General features: G+C 36.6%; 1 protein-coding gene and 1 long non-coding RNA gene across 2 annotated transcripts; both read right to left on the bottom strand.

Annotated features, from left to right (window-relative positions):
- Positions 1-4,313: 4,313 nt before the first annotated feature.
- LOC109169454 (protein FAR1-RELATED SEQUENCE 5-like) lies at positions 4,314-5,273 on the bottom strand. Its single transcript, XM_019318337.1, has one exon. The coding sequence runs from the start codon at positions 5,271-5,273 to the stop codon at positions 4,314-4,316; it is 960 nt and encodes a 319-aa protein (XP_019173882.1).
- An 8,042-nt stretch (positions 5,274-13,315) lies between these two features.
- LOC109169512 lies at positions 13,316-13,707 on the bottom strand. Its single transcript, XR_002052241.1, has 2 exons — positions 13,673-13,707; positions 13,316-13,393 (listed from the first exon to the last, which is right to left on the bottom strand). It is a non-coding gene; the product is annotated as an uncharacterized LOC109169512 (long non-coding RNA).
- Positions 13,708-16,760: the final 3,053 nt, after the last annotated feature.

The following is a 16,760-nucleotide window of genomic DNA, read 5'->3' as shown; positions in this document are numbered from 1 at the left end:
AGACCATCATTCATTCTTCGTCATTTTCTTCACATTCATTAGGATGTTTACCCATCCTCATCATACTCGCCCTCCTTCTACTTGTTTGTCAATGTAGTTGATTACAATAACAACACATTCTAAACATCCCATGGATCAAATACTATATCTCAACCCTGGAAGTTTATACGAGGATGTAAAGGAACTATTAGCGGAGCCGACATCATTTGAGTAGAGCACATGTTATCGTTGTTTTCATCTAAAGCAACACATTTTAAGCCTAAAAGGATCTTCTTCTGTGGATCTAAATGCTAACTGATTTGGATATTCAATTTAGAGATCAACTTTGGCTGTAAGTTGAATATAACATGTGGGGCAGTCCAATACATCTGGATCAGTTAGATTTTAGATTCATAGAAGTCAATCTTTTCAGGTTTATAATGTGTTGTTTTAGCCCAGACATGCGGCAAGATCCTCTACTCCATTTGGAGATATATCTTTTGGTACCTTAATGCAGGCTTAACCAAAAGGAATATCTCTAAAAGGTATAGACAGATCCTGTCGTTTGCCTGGTTTTGTTTTTTTTTTTTTTTTTTGTTATTAAAAGCAAGCTCTCATGTCCGCCTCTGTAGCAGTAGCAGTTCAAAGTGTAAATTATTTCAATGTAAATAATAAATCTTTCTGCATTTTATTCATTTTTTTCTTTTGGGTTGTTTTTGATAATGGTTAAATAAACTAGCAAATCCGAGTACTATTAGAGTAAAATCAATGGACGTTATGTAATTTTGGATCTTAATAGTTTCGTGTTACATGATAATTTAATAGAAAAATTCAAGCACATTAAGATTTTTTTCAAGGAAATATAAGATATAAAAAAAAAACGCACATTAAGACCAAATTCTACGCATATTACTATGTCCGGAAAACAACATCCAGACTCACGTATTTTCTAATGCACATTATGTTACTGTATTGCGCATGTTAAGCTTTTTTGTATTTGACACGGACTATAGTTTTAATACATAATGCAACACACATTTTGTTGCCGTATTATGCATCTTGAGCGTACGTATTGCATTTTAAATATATTCTTTTTTTTTTCTTTTTGTTTGTTTTTAATTTACAGGAATTGTTGCTTAATATTTTTCATATAATCAAAGTAATGGATGAGCCCACTGGCGAAATGGTAGAAGTCTTTGATTAAACTAATTCCACCCAGGATTAAACCCTTATAAAGACTTGATCTTTTTATTATATTTTACTTGTTTTTTGTTTAATAAAATATAATAAACACATCTTAGACTGATATTTCGCGCACTTTAATTGGTTACCCGACGCACATTAAACTTTTGGCTTTAAAAAAACTTTTATTTCGATGCAAATTAATTAAATGTATATTAACACGCATGTTGTTCTTGTAGCTCGCGCATGTAACAGAGCAAAGCAAAGCACATTAAGTCTTTTATACCAATCCACGTAATATTCAAAGATATTTGATGTCAAAACTTTAAGGCATTGGTAGTTTGGGAAACGGATAACATTGAATGGTCATTCAATGCCTTAAAAAACGCACCCATTAAAGAAAATCTTGAAAAATCTAATGTGTCTGTCAATCACGCAACATTCAAATCTCAAATCAGTGCATGTGACCAAGTCATTCCCCTATAAATTAGAAGGAACAACACACAACTGAGCATCAGGTTATTGAAATGGCTATCTCTCACGTTTCTGCACGTACAGAAGAATCCTCCTCATTTATTCCTCATCTTCTATGTCATTTTCATCTTCCTCGCCCTCCAGCTTGTAGTGATTGTAACTAACTACAAAAACAACACATTCTAAACCTAAAGCATCATTCGTCATTCTCAGCTTCAAGCTCATCATCTAGCTTCCAAACATGATCCAAGGCTGAGAGTTTAGCATTGTGGCAGTCTGGCGGTGTGTCGGATGCTGCCAGAACCAGAAGAGATGTCTTCAAAGTACTAGAAGAAATAAATATGTGCAAATTATTTCATAATCAAACAAACGTACTTTAAGTTTTGCAATCGCGCATATTAGACTTATTTTTAACGCATCCTATATTAACTAATAAATAAACGCATATTAAAAAAAGAAAGTGTTAAACATTGTCTTTGTACGCATATTAAGCTTTAATGTCGCGCAAGTTAAATTTTAATCGACGCATGTAAAGACTTTCGCATTTACCACGGACCAAATTTTTATACATAAACCAACGCACAATCGGTTTCTGTATTACGCATATTAAGCTTTAATGGAGCGCACGTTAAAAGGGTAATCAATGCATATTAAGAATTAACTGCTCGCAGGTAAAGTATTAATGACACGCAGTTTAAATTATTTTTCTCCATATATTAAGTTATACATACATACGCATTCTAACAATGGAAAGGATTTAAAAATGGAAGAAAAATATTTCAATATATCAAAGATAAATTAAAAACGGAAAAAAAAATTAAAATATTGAAAAATATTTCAATATATCATACGCACATTTTGTTGCCGTATTACACATATTGGGCGTACGTGTTGCACATGTTAAGCTTTTTGTTAGTTTTTAATTTCCAGGAATTGTTGTTTAATATTTTTCATATAATCAAAGTAATGGATAAGCCCATTGGTGAAATGGTAAAAGTCTTTGATAAAACTAATTTTGCCTAAGATCGAACCCCCATAAAGACTTGATTTTTTTTATTATATTTTATTTGTTTTTTATTTAATAAAATATAAGAAACTCATCTTAAAGTGATATTTCGCGCACTTTAATTGGTTTCCAGACGCACTTTAAACTTTTGGCTTTAAAAAATCTCTTATTTCGATGCAAATTAACTAAATGTATATTTACACGCATGTTGTTCTTGTAGCTCGCGCATGTAACAGAGCAAAGCAAAGCACATTAAGTCTTTTATACCAATCCGTCTTTACGTAATACTCAAAGATATTTGATGTCAGAACTTTAAGGCATTTGTAGTTGGGAAAACGGATAACATTGAATGGTCATTCAATGCCTTAAAAAACGCACCCATTAAAGAAAATCTTGAAAAATCTAATGTGTCTGTAAATCACGCAACATTCAAATCTCTAATCAGTGCATGTGACCAAGTCATTCGCCTATAAATTGGAAGGAACAACACACAACTGAGCATCAGGTTATTGAAATGGCTATCTCTCACGTTTCTGCACGTATAGAAGAACCATCTTCATTTATTCCCTATCTTCTATGCCCTTTTCATTTTCCTCGCCCTCCAGCTTGTAGTGATTGTAACTAACTACAAAAACAACACATTCTAAACCTGAAACATTATTCGTCAATCTCAGCTGCAAGCTCATCATGTTGTAACCAAACATCATCCAAAGGCTGAGCTGAGCATTGTGGTAGGCTGGCGGTGTGTCGGATGCTGCCAGAACCAGAAGAGATGTCTTCAAAGTACTAGAAGAAATAAATATGTGGCAATCGGTTATGTATGTACCATTTTATCTGCAAATTATTTCATAATCAAACAAACGCACTTTAAGTTTTGCAATCGCGCATATTAGACTTATTTTTAACCATCCTATATTAACTAATAAATAAACGCATATTAGAAAAAGAAGGTGTTAAACATTGTCTTTGTCCAGATTACGCATATTAAGCTTTAATGTCGTGCAAGTTAAATGTTAATCGATGCATGTAAAGACTTTGGCATTTACCACGGACCAAAGTTTCTATACATAAACCAACGCACATTCTGTTTCCGTATTACGCATATTAAGCTTTAATGTAGCGCACGTTAAAAGTGTAATCAACGCATATTAAGAATTATCTGCACGCAGGTAAAGTATTAATGACACGCACTTTAAGCTAGTAGCAGTGATTGTTAAACACAAATCGGTGATAAAAACAAAAACTAGTAATAGCTGAACATTAAATTCAAGTATCTCAACTGTAAAAAGCATTCTGAAATGAGTTAACTAAGTATTTGTGTTTCATATTTGCTATCTATTTTCGTTCTCGACAGTAAAGGCGTTGTAAAAATAGTCTGTTATGCCTTTTTCTTACACTTTTGTTTGTCCTTATTTTTGGGGTTAAGTGGGCAAGTCCTGGTGTCATGTTGATCTCCTCTAACACAACAAAAATTGCACCTCCTGCTCTTTTCTTTTTCCATTGCCAACTCCTTGTTGCTTTTGATACGTTTGCCGCTGCCCTTGTTCTTTGCATGTTTCGGTGGAAGTATATTGATCTCTGAAATCTCTGTTGATCCACAAAAGGATTCTATAACAGTCTTCCTGTTGTGCTGAGGGGATAACTTTTCTTTTCCTGACATTAGCAGCTGTTTCTATTCATTAATCACTTGCGAAAATGCAGCCAATTGCTCCATGTTTGAACCTGCTAGATCAATACAACAGTGTACATCTGCCCACAGTTTGTTCAACACCATCTTCTTTTCATCTTTTGGTCCATTCTGATCATAAATGACACCATCTATTTCAAATGTAGCCTTTAAAGATGCATCCTTAGTCCAACGATTAACCACATACCTCAGAGGGATCGTTTCAAGGTCTCTAAAGACCACAAATATGTGTCTACACAACAGTCCAACCATCTCAAACATCTTGCAACTGCATTTGGCCTCATGGTCATTTACACTGTGCACCACAGTAAATATTTTGTTCTTTCCATCCATAATATCATAGTGCAACATTCCACTATCTTCTCTAACACTCAACACTATACATTTGAAACAGGAGGCACATATTTCTTCCTGAACTTGATAGAAAACAGTAATGGTGTAGACGATTGAAGCGTGTTTTTCGATCCCTAGAGGCGTCTTCATATCTGGATTGTAGCCTTCATTGTCACTGTTGAGCTTTGCGTTTGTGTTACGTTGTGATTTAAGAGCACTGTCAAAGTTCATCATGAATTCAACTATGCTAGACTGTGGGCCAGTAAAACGGCTGTACGTGTAGTTCTCGCTTTCGGAACGAGACGTTGTCCTGAGTAGACCCCCCATAAAGTCATCTCTAAAATAGGTTGGGATCCAATGGTTTCTAGCCTCAAACATAGTTGTAAACCAATTGTGTTCGGCTAAGTTGTACTTTTCAATGAGCTCTCTCCACTGTTTCTCAAAATCAGGAGGTTCCAAAGATGACATCCAAACGATTGAGTTCAGTTTGTTCTTGAACTCCTCATTCTTGTTCAACGTAGGACCCACCTTTTCCCCAACTTTACACATAATGTGCCACATGCAGTAGCGATGCCTGGCTTGCTTGAAAACTCTTGGAATTGCCACTTTCATAGCTGGATCTTAATCGGTGACAATTATTCTTGGTTCCATACCCATTGCCTTTTTAAATTTCTCAAAGAGCCAAACATAAGACTCAATGTCTTCTTTCAACAATAGTCCAGCGCTAAATGTTATACATTTTTTATGGTTATCAACTCCGGTGAAGGGTGTAAAAACCAGATCGTACCTACAAGACAAAAAGCGTCATCACAGTATACAGGTGTCAAACTGGCGCACTTAGAGCATTAGCATGACGCACATTAAGTCTTAAAATCGCAGACACATGTACTTGAAGTCTAATTCTGGATGTTACTCATTAATATGCGCGACATTAGTGTTTAAGATGCGTGGTATAAAGCGACAATGTGCGCTTACTTATATTACAATTCTTTTCAAGTAAGTAGTGAACCTGTCTAAATCTTAACCTGGCTCAACATATCAGGCAATGCTTAATGTGAACTAATTAATGAAACGCACGCAAGAATGTGAATAGAATAATACTTGTTGGTTGAATATGTGGCATCAAAAGAGACAACATCTCCAAATGCAGCAAAATTCTTTTTTGACATTGGATCTGCCCAAAACAGTCTACTCATCTGCTCATCTTCATCAACTTCATAGTCAAAAGCAAATGTAGGGCACATCTCTTGTTCTTTAATAAGATTATGCACGAGTATTTGTGCATCAGCACCCAATATGTATGCTCTGAGATTCCTTCTGACATTTTTAAAGTCCACTACAGTTGCCCCAACTTCAGAGTAATCCCCCACAATCTGACTGTATAAACCGTGTGATTTTGATGCTCCAATATTTTCCTTAGCACAATCTAGTATAAACTTCTAATGAAAACTGGAGATGTTTCTATTTCCTTTTAGGAACTGCCTTGCAAGAACAGAAGACATGATGTGATTGTGTTTTTCAATAAATGTCTTAACTTGGTACCCAGCTGCTCCAATGTACTTAAAAATAATCCTAGCTCTGCAACTAGTTCTGTTTGAAACCCTCCGCCGCTTTGGACGCGAAGGACCTTCCCCCGCATCTGCAGTTGGTTTTGAGTGACAATGTTGAGCACGCGTATTCTTAAATCCCTCTCTATTGCAAACGATTTGCTTTTGAATTTTCGTCCCGTCGCGTGCTGTAGTGAAGGAACTAGACCTCGTGTCAAACCCGACTTTGGCAGCATAATTGTTGTAGAATTCAATACCGGCATCCAATATTTTAAAAATCATGTCAACCGCTGGTTTGATTTCATCTTCACAGTGTGGAGTCCAATACTGCGTCATTCCAGGAGATATGGTCAATGTATAACCGTTGCTGCTGCTGCTGGGGCTCAAACTGGGGTTGTTCAGAGATTGCAAGTCACTGGGAACTGTAACACATAAGCATGAAGTTATTATTGCGTTGTTGTAAGCCTCTACGTGCGTAGTGTGAATACTTAATATGCGTTAATTTAATTAGATCATTGTCAATATGTCAGGTTTATAAAATACAAGAGTACATGCGTCAGGTGAGCACTTAACATGCGTCAGGTTAATAGTTAGGGTGCGTATGTTGAACAGTTAACATGCGTAAGTGTTTTTTAAAATGTTAGGCCATTAGTTAACGTGCATCAGTGAGTCCATTAACATTAACATGCGTCTGGAAAGCAATGAACGTGCGTGTGTTTAACAGATAACATGCGTAAGGGTTCTTTAAAATTTTACACCGGCAATTAACCTGCATCAGTGAAAACTGTAATATGTTCATCTGTAAAAATTAACATGCGGCTACCTAATCATCTATGTGTGTAAGTCTTTAGGCTCGGAATAATTAAATTAGGTCAGTAATGCAGTTGTTAAGTTGCATGCATGTAGTTTTTTAATGTGCGTGTAATTAAGACAAGAAGGAGGCCAATACAAGAGCAGATAAAATTAATTCCAAATAAGCGATAAAATTTGTGTAATATACCTTGATCGAATTCTTCCATTCTTGATCGGTTCATGTTGTTGCTGGGTTTAGGTTTTCGTTTGAAGAATAAGCTATTGAACGATGAAGAGAATAGATTTTATTGCCAATTTTGTAGAGATTGCAAAATCGTCTGAGATTAGGAAATATCGGAGATTAGAAATCAATGGAGAATTTTGAAAACGCGCAAAGAAGAAGAAGATCAGTAATTTTGAATTTTTTTTAATATAATCAAAAGGACCAAAATGCCCTTAATGAGCAATTCGCGTTTATATTTTGCTGATAATCTTATTCGTTGGATCAACTGCTACGTAAGGCTTAGATTCAATCTCATTTCTCACGGAAAGGACTAAATGCACGCGAGCCCTTCCATATATATATATATATATATATATATATATATATATATATATATATATATATAACTAGGCCACTGGGTAATCGATCAGATAGAAAACGTTTATGGACGCATCACAAGACACATTACACATACATGCAACAAAAATACATGTCAGTCGAGGCGGTACAGAAAATGAAACCTAGCTAGAAGAAACAACTTTTTTAAAATTATTTGGTTCAAGTCGTCATTTACCAAATAGTTGAAAATTTAACTCCAAATTGATTATTGGAGTTGACAAGAATATTAGCATAAATTAATATATTTCATATCACAATAATGATCTACAACACATTTCATTCGTAAAATAATTAAAATTAGTAATGTCCCGTGCGATGCACAGACTATTATTAATTTAACAAATTTACCAATTAAATTTTTGACATCCTCTAAATTAGCAAAGAAAGTAATGGTTGTCGAAACATGAAAACGTACTTGAATTCTTAGCTTAGAATTAATTTTATTAAAAATGTAAGTATAACTATACATGTAATATTTATTAATTTTTCAGTGTTAATTTTTATTTGTACATACCCGTGAATCTCTCCACAAAATAAACACAAAGATAACCTCACTGTCTGGAAAATCAAGGAGGCTGATCGGACCATCTACAACTTCATTGCCGGATATTCTATCTACGATGTATGCGAACATGGAAAGCGAAAAGATCAACCGAACAAATGGCTCCAGATCCAAGTAAGCAAGATTTGTTTATGATATTTACTCCTGATCAGCATGCATGTGCCTTTCTAGTATAAAGAGAACTGTTTTACAAATATGGTATAGATGGTGCAGAATCGAGACACATATCCAAAGCAAAACCGGAACATGGTGCAAATCAAATATAATAAAAGATAAACAAAGTAGCAAAAAAAGATGGTAATGTAGCAGTAACACACCTGATCATGAAACACACATTCTTGCCTTCTAATTTTATTTTTCTCTCCTGGTTTCAGTGACAACATAGTTCCGCACCCTAATCGCCTTTGTGGTCTGCTGAGTATGAAGCTGGGCACCCATAATAAACTGCCTGGACATCTTCTTTCTTGATCTCAGAAATATGTAATTTGTTTTTTTTTTTTTTTTAGTTTCCATTTGAATAAAGGCTGAAGTCTCAAAACATGTATCTTGTAGTCCGTACAACAGTCCCATACCCTGCTTTGTTGAAACCACACGCTTCCTATCAAGAAGCATGTGTGGGTGGATACGCAAACAGACTATAGGCCACTCCCTACAAATATGTAGGCGTGACCATGGTTCCGGTTCCGGTTCGGAACCGCCGGTTTCGGTTCCGTGGATGGCGAAACCGGAACCGGAACCTTATAGTAAGGTTCCAGTTCTGGTTCCGGTTCAAAACCGGCGGTTCCGGTTGGAACCGCTGGTTCTAACCGGAATTATTAAAAAAAAAATTAAAAACACTATAATATTTAATTTTTTCGGTTTGGAACCGGAACCGCCGGTTCCGGTTCCTTTTCATCTCAAACCGTAACCGGAACCATATTGGTTCCGGTTAGGAACTGGAACCAAAACCGTACGGACGGTTCGGTTCCGGTTCCGATTCAACAGTGCACGGTTCGGTTCGAACCGTCTGGTTCGAACCGAACCGTGGTCACCCCTACAAATATGGCCTGACAACATACGCTTCGAACAACCAATTTAAAAAAATAAATAAATAAATAAGAATGACGTCATTAAGGATAGGCCAGAATAGATGAATTTGATTGGCCTTCCACTCACACAAAAGAAAAAAAAAAAAGTGAAACAGAAAAGACGTTGTCGTTTTTCAAGAGCGGGAAAAAATATTTTTTTTATTTACAAAAAATGTTTGGCTTTATTATAATAGAGGATTTGATAAAATTACTAAATAAAAATAGAAAATTTATGAGGTGTTTGGTAGCTAGGATGAGAGCTAATAGAGTTGTGTATTGAATGAATACAACGTACAGATTATAGGTATATATAAGAAGGAAGTCTCAGAGAGACTGGAATAGGGAATCATAATCAAACTCAAATACATAGAGTCCTAATACTCCCCCTCAAACATAAGGTACGCTGATGACTTGTAGCTTGTCCCTAAGAAACGAAAACCGAGTGATCCTTGGTTGAAATAAAGTTAACCTATATATCACCATTCGCAACTCTGTCTCTAACAAAATGGTAGTCAATTTCTATATGCTTGGTTCTAGCATGAAAAATAGGGTTTGCACACATATATGTAGCTCCAAGATTATCACACCAAAGATTGGGAGCGGGCACATCGGTTATGCCGATTTCTCGTAGAAGCGAGACAGTCCAGATTACCTGGGCACAGACATCTGCTAAAGCTTTATACTTGGTTTCAGTAGATTATCTAGCAACAGTCTGTTGTTTCTTGCATACCCACTGGTTGATTTACGATCTTCAGGACAGCCAGCCCAATCAGAATCTAAGAAAGCATGTAATTCTCTGGATACTGATCGCCGAATTCACAAACCAGAAGTGATAGTTCCCTTTACATACCTTAGAACACGCTTCAATTGCTCCCAATGCGAGACTGTAAGCGCATGCATGTGCTGACACAGCTGATTTACTACAAAGGACGAGTATGGGCAGTAATTGTAAGATAATGTAAAGCACCTGCCAGACTTCTATAGTGTGTGGCGTCGTCATATAAATCAGCATTGGAGATAGTGTATTTAGAAGCAGACATAAGAGTGGCTAGAGGTTTACAGTATGTCATGCCAGCACGTTTTAAGATATCTGTTATGTATCTTTGTTGAGAGAGCAAATTTCCATCCTTACACTTGATTGTTTCAATCCCTAGGAAGAAACCAGGTTTACCAAGATCCCTAATCTTGAATGCAGATGATAGAACAGTTAGAAGGGAGTTGATAAGACCTTGATCATTGCCCATTACAAGAATGTCATCAACATAAACAAGAACATAAACGAAACCTGAACCCTGTGAGTAGTAAAACAAAGATACATCTGTTTTTGAATCTTTAAAACCAGCTGCCAATCAAGAAGGTATGTAAGCGATTAAACCAAGCTCTGGGGTTTGTTTTAATCCATATAGGGAACGTTTCAATAGACAAACATGATTGGGAAATTTTTTATCAATGTATCCCGGTGGTTGCTTCATATAGACAGTCTTAGATAAAAGACCCATTCAAGAAAGCATTATGCACATCAAGCTGTTTGATAACCCAACCAGAGGATATAGCCAAAGATATAAGTAACCTGATAGTAGTCGGTTTGACCACTGGGCTGAAGGTATAAAAAAAATCTTGATCGGGTACCTGATTAAATCTTTTTGCTACCAATCTTGCTTTGTATCGATCGATTGTCCCATCAGCTTTCCTTTTGGTGTGAAAAACCCATTTACACCCAATAATATTCATATTAGACTGAGATGGGACAAGATACCAGGTTTTATTAAGAAGGAGCGCATTAAATTCATCATCCATAGCCTTGCGATATTCATCAGGTTTAATAGCGTGTGTATAACAAGTAGGTTCAGTGGGAAAAACCTGGGCTGATAAAGCCAAGAGAGGACCATCAGCGTGACTACGAGTGGCCATAGAGTGAGTCTGAACCGTGGGGAGCAACGACCGACCTCTCGGTCGGCCACGGTGTCGCTGAGCGGCAGTAGGTTCGGTGTCCGCCGAGGGCCCATCCTGGGCCGGTTCTGGCTGGCTAGATTCGCTGCTGGTCGGGACCGGTTCAAGCGAGACCGGTTGAGCCGAGACGGACGATGAAGTTGGAACAAGAACAGACTCAACCCATGGTTGAGTCGTTTGAACTAGTGGTGCCTACAAAACTGTCTTGCATAAAGGAAAAACATTCTCATCAAACCGAACATGCCTGCATATATATACCTTGTTAGTCCGAAGGTCCATGCACCTATAGCCCCTAAATGACTCAGGATAGCCTAGGAAAACACATGGAAAAGACCCACATCTTATGACGATTGTAGAGATGCAAATAAGGATAACACAGACAACCAAAGACAAGAAGAAAAGAATAGGATGGAGGGGATTTATGTAATAGAAGATGAGGACTGAATTTATGTGTCACAGCGGATGGCATTTTATTAATTAAATAAACCATAGTCTCAAAAGCATAATCCCAAAACTTAGAAGGAATTGAGGCACGACTTAAGAGAGCTAGACCAGTTTCAACAATGTGTCTATGGTTTCTTTCGATCCGACCATTTTGTTCATGAGTATACGCACATTACTATCTATGAAGAATGCCTAACTGAGCCAAGGTTCTGTGTAAATTTTTATATTCAGCTCCTAGATCAAACTGAATGGATTTAATTTTGCGATTGAATGAACGTTCAATCATAGCCCGAAACTTATCAAAGATAGCATAGAGATCAGGCTTTTGTGACATAAGAAAGTACCAAGTGTAACGAGAGTAGTCATCAACAAATATAACGAAATAACGATATCCATTAGTAGAAAGAATAGGAACAGGTCCTCAAATGTCTGTGTAAATTAAATCAAGGACACACGAACTAGACGACTCAACACGCGATAAGGGAAACCGTTCAGATTTCCCTAACTGGCATGCATTACATAGACTGGAAGAACAATGAATATTACTGCTAGACCCACTAACCGAACAAGACGAAAGAATTTGACTGAGAACTCGTTGATGAGGATGACCAAGACGATCATACCACACAGATGCTGAAGCTCTAGCCGAGAGAAACGCAGTTGGTGACGAACTCGGAATGGGAAGCTTGTAAAGCCCCCCAGAACTATTACCCCGTAGAAGAATTTCCTTGCTGTTGATATGCTTCACAACAAAAAAAAAGATGGGTGAAACTCAAAGAACACCATATTATCTTATGTAAATTTTTGAACAGACAATAGAGATGTAGACAAACTAGGAACATGAAGGATATTAGACAAGTGAAAAGATCTAGATGGGGAATTAAATGTAGCATGACCAATACGACTAATAGGTAATCTCATACCATCACCGACGTAATGTGTCATTACCATTGTAGTCATCCGAGAAGGAGAGAGCAGCCATATCCGGAGTGGCATGATCGGTAACACCTGAAATAAGATTCTCAAGTTTTTAACAATTTTACATACACATGAAAATAATTATAGATGCATTCTAAATCCAAAATAATCAATAGTTGCATCAGTACTTTCATAAATAAAAATTATAATTTATAAAAATAAATAAATAATTTAGAACCAAATGAACTTATAAACAATGACATTATTTTATAAAAAATAATAAAGTAATTATTGATAACAATTTATAAAACAAAACTTACAAATAAGAACATAGCATAAAATCTTAATTATTGAGAGAAATAAATCAAAACAATTAGTGACAAAAGATATTCATAATAAAATATGAAACATAATTAATTGGATAAAATAGTTTGATTAAAAAACACATAATAAACCACACTTCTTCTATATTAATATCATATTTATAAGGCAGAACTGTCAAATAGGTCTATCTACTACTGTGAAGTGCTCAATTCCCACCACGAACTAAATTAAATGTCAAATAGGCTCATCTACCAACTAAATTTGTTTGATTGACTATTTTTACAGGTTACTAACAGGTTGCCTATTCAATTATTAATATATATATATATATATATATATATATATATATATATATATATATATATATATATATATATATATATATATAATGCATCCAAGGAAGGCGATCCGTCTTATGCGTTTTTCTGCCAGTGCAAACCCAACTCCCATCCTTATCAACATGTACAGATCCTGAGACATTCTTGACTGAGATTACTGCAACTTCCCTGAATGCATTAGGCAATGAGGGTTTAGTAGAAAACCAAATGACTCCAAAGTTAGAAATTGGAACAAGCATTTGATACATCAGTCTTCATCTACCAAGCACCCGAATTTTGAAAAGCTCAAACAATATCAGGCGTTTTAAATTCTAATGTTTGTGTGTCCACTTTCATGTGATGAAAAGCTAGTATGACACCAGTAATTGCAGTAGCAGCTAATAGACAATAAAGAAGATGTAAAGTGTAAAGTGATAAGCTTTCATGAAAGGAAGTAAGAAAAGACACCGTTGAGTAACGAGAACGAGATCAATACTCCGGCGTGACCCGGAATCAGCATCCGAAATTTGGAGCCCTACGAAAACCGTACTGCAAATCAACAAGCAAAGTGACAACATTAAGAGTTGGTGACGCACCATTGATTTGAATTTTTATTTTTTTTTAATAATTGAATAGGCAACCTGCTAGTAACCTGTAAAAAAAGTTAAACGAACAAATTTAGCTGGTAGATGGGCCTATTTGACACTTAATTTAGTTCATGGTAGAAATTGAGCATTTCGCAGTAGTAGATGGGCATATTTGACACTTCTACCTATTTATAAATATTTTTTTAGTTAGATTAATTTCATTTTTTTTTAAAATTAATTTTTTTTTTTGGAACGTAAAGGAGGGATAAACCCAAAAACAACTAAGAAAACTAAGCGCCATTCGGCCTGCTCAAGCATGGACGATAGAACTTCTAAACTACATATTCTAAATATAAGTAATAAATTACTTGGATAGAAATAAATTCAATATTTGATATGAATCACAAATCAATTTATATTATAAATTTACTATAATTATAAAAAGGTAAATGTTCGTCCTGAAAGGGTGGCGAGAAGTCTAGAGGAGGGGTGAATAGACTTCTCTAACTTTTCAAACTTTCTTCGAAAACACACAAGGCAAATAACACTTTGGTAATTTCAACTCTAAGTAACAAGCATCAACAAGATAAACAACTTAGAGTGCACAACGGAATAGATAGCGGTAAAGTGTTATGCTTAATTATGCAATGCTCAAAGAGAGATTCTAAACATGCAACACGTTAGAAACACTTGATATGGTTCAAAAATGATGTACGTAAAGTTGGACTTGCATGCAAACGTGGGAGCTATCAAACCCAGACCGATAAAGGTATGCAATAAATCGTAATCGGGTTAGTTCGCAGTTAGAATAAGCATGCACAAAATATATGAGCAGTAAGTAAATAGAGAGGGAGATTTATAGTGGTTCGGAGATGGTGTAATTCTCCTAGTCCACTCTTCTCTTTTCACTTCAAGGAGGAAATTCACTATTCTTCGATCACCCAGATACAATAGTGAATAAGTGTCCACCGACACTTCTCCGAGTGCTTCGCACAAAGCTACACTCCTCCAAGGTTTTTCGCAAGCTCCTCTTGTTACTCCGCCTTCCCGAGTACTTCGCACCAAGCTGTACTCCTACACCACGAGAACTACGCACAAAGCTACGCTCTCACAGGGTTTTCACAAACTCCGATCCCCTTGTTACTCTGCCCTTTACACCGAGTTCTACGCACAAAGCTACACTCAACCAGGGTTTTTCACTCTCTCTAGTTACTCCGCCCTCTTTCTACACTCAGTAGAGAATGTTACAAAGAGATAAAATTTTTCTCTCACTCAGACTTGAATTTAATCGTGTATAGCTCAATATATTGCTTTTTGGCTGATTTGAATATTGCTTGCTTTTGTCTTGCTTGTATATCTTTTAATTGATCAGCGGTGTTTGTCTTCAAATCTGCTTGGGCAATTTATAGCCAATGAAAGCTATTTGCCCGTTGATCAACTTTCGATCTCGACCGTCCATTTCGAATTGTAGTTGATCAAATAATATTATCAACTTGATCTGAAATATTAGGTAGAAGTCTTTTCTCCTTTTGTCAGATGATTTGAATATTTTGCCCATTGTTGTGTCTTGAATTTTGTAGCCTCCAAAATTTGAATAAGTTCGGCGCGGCAAGCTTGATTTTTTCTTGTCCTTCATAAATGCTCTGACATGTCAAGTTGATCAAATAATTCATCTGCTCATTCTTGCTTGAGTATGAAGTAATATCTCCGTGAATCAGCCTCCTTCGAGCGTCTCCGGTTCCACCGTAAAAGATTGATGTTCAGATGAAAATATATCAGTTATTTTCTCCTTCATGATCCTTGTAGAATGATATACTGGAACCTTCTGTAAAAACTTCATAGTTGTTCATGGTGAGATGCTCTGTTTCGATTTTGCACTTGGTCCACCATACTTGGTGTGTTTCTTCATCAGTGCATGGCTTTTGTGAGACTTGTGCATTTGACTTGGTTGGTCTCCCTTTTTCTAGTCTCCAACTTGGTTAGTCTCCTCCTTAGCTAATCTCCATCTTGGTTAGTCTCCCAAGCTAGCTAGTCTCCTTCATGGTTAGTCTCCCAAGCTAGCTAGTCTCCTTCTTGGTTAGTCTCCCAAGCTAGCTAGTCTCCTTCATGGTTAGTCTCCCAAGCTAGCTAGTCTCCATCTTGGTTAGTCTCCCAAGCTAGCTAGTCTCCATCTTGGTTAGTCTCCCAAGCTAGCTAGTCTCCTTCATGGGGTTTGTCTCCCAAGCTAGCTAGTCTCCTTCATGGGGTTAGTCTCCATTTCTAGCTAGTCTCCTTCATGGGGTTAGTCTCCCAAGCTAGCTAGTCTCCTTCATGGGGTTAGTCTCCCAAGCTAGCTAGTCTCCATTTCTCCCAAGCTAGCTAGTCTCCTCCATGGGGTTAGTCTCCCAAGCTAGCTAGTCTCCTTCATGGGGTTAGTCTCCCAAGCTAGCTAGTCTCCTTCATGGGGTTAGTCTCCCAAGCTAGCTAGTCTCCATTGAGGTTAGTCTCCAAGCTAGCTAATCTCCATTTTGGGTTAGTCTCCCATACGGTACTGGTTAGTCTCCCATACGGTACTGGTTAGTCTCCCATACGGTACTGGTTAGTCTCCTATACGGTATAGCTAGTCTCCCATACGGTTTAGCCTAGCTTATACGCGTATCATCCAACTCCTCTAGCATGGTTCTTGGTGACTTATCCGAATCATAATTATGTTAAACTATAATCCCGCTTAACTCCTTCAAATAAATTATGATCTTCCAGACTTGTACATGGGTTGCACGATATGGGTGCACCATACTCTGAAGACTCAAACTGACTCAAATAGAATAAAATTGGGGACTACTTGACTTTTCAAAAATACATTCGGCTCATCAAAATTTACAATTTATTCCTAACAATTTCCCCCTTTTTGATGATGCCAAAACTTATACCCAAGTCATTTTGGCTTTGTCAATTTTGAAAAATAATTTCTTTTAATTGTTTTTATTTCG

Source organism: Ipomoea nil, unplaced genomic scaffold, assembly GCF_001879475.1.
Source record: "Ipomoea nil cultivar Tokyo-kokei standard unplaced genomic scaffold, Asagao_1.1 scaffold3314, whole genome shotgun sequence".
NCBI lineage: Eukaryota > Viridiplantae > Streptophyta > Magnoliopsida > Solanales > Convolvulaceae > Ipomoea > Ipomoea nil.
This window is presented reverse-complemented; position numbering and strand designations above follow the sequence as displayed.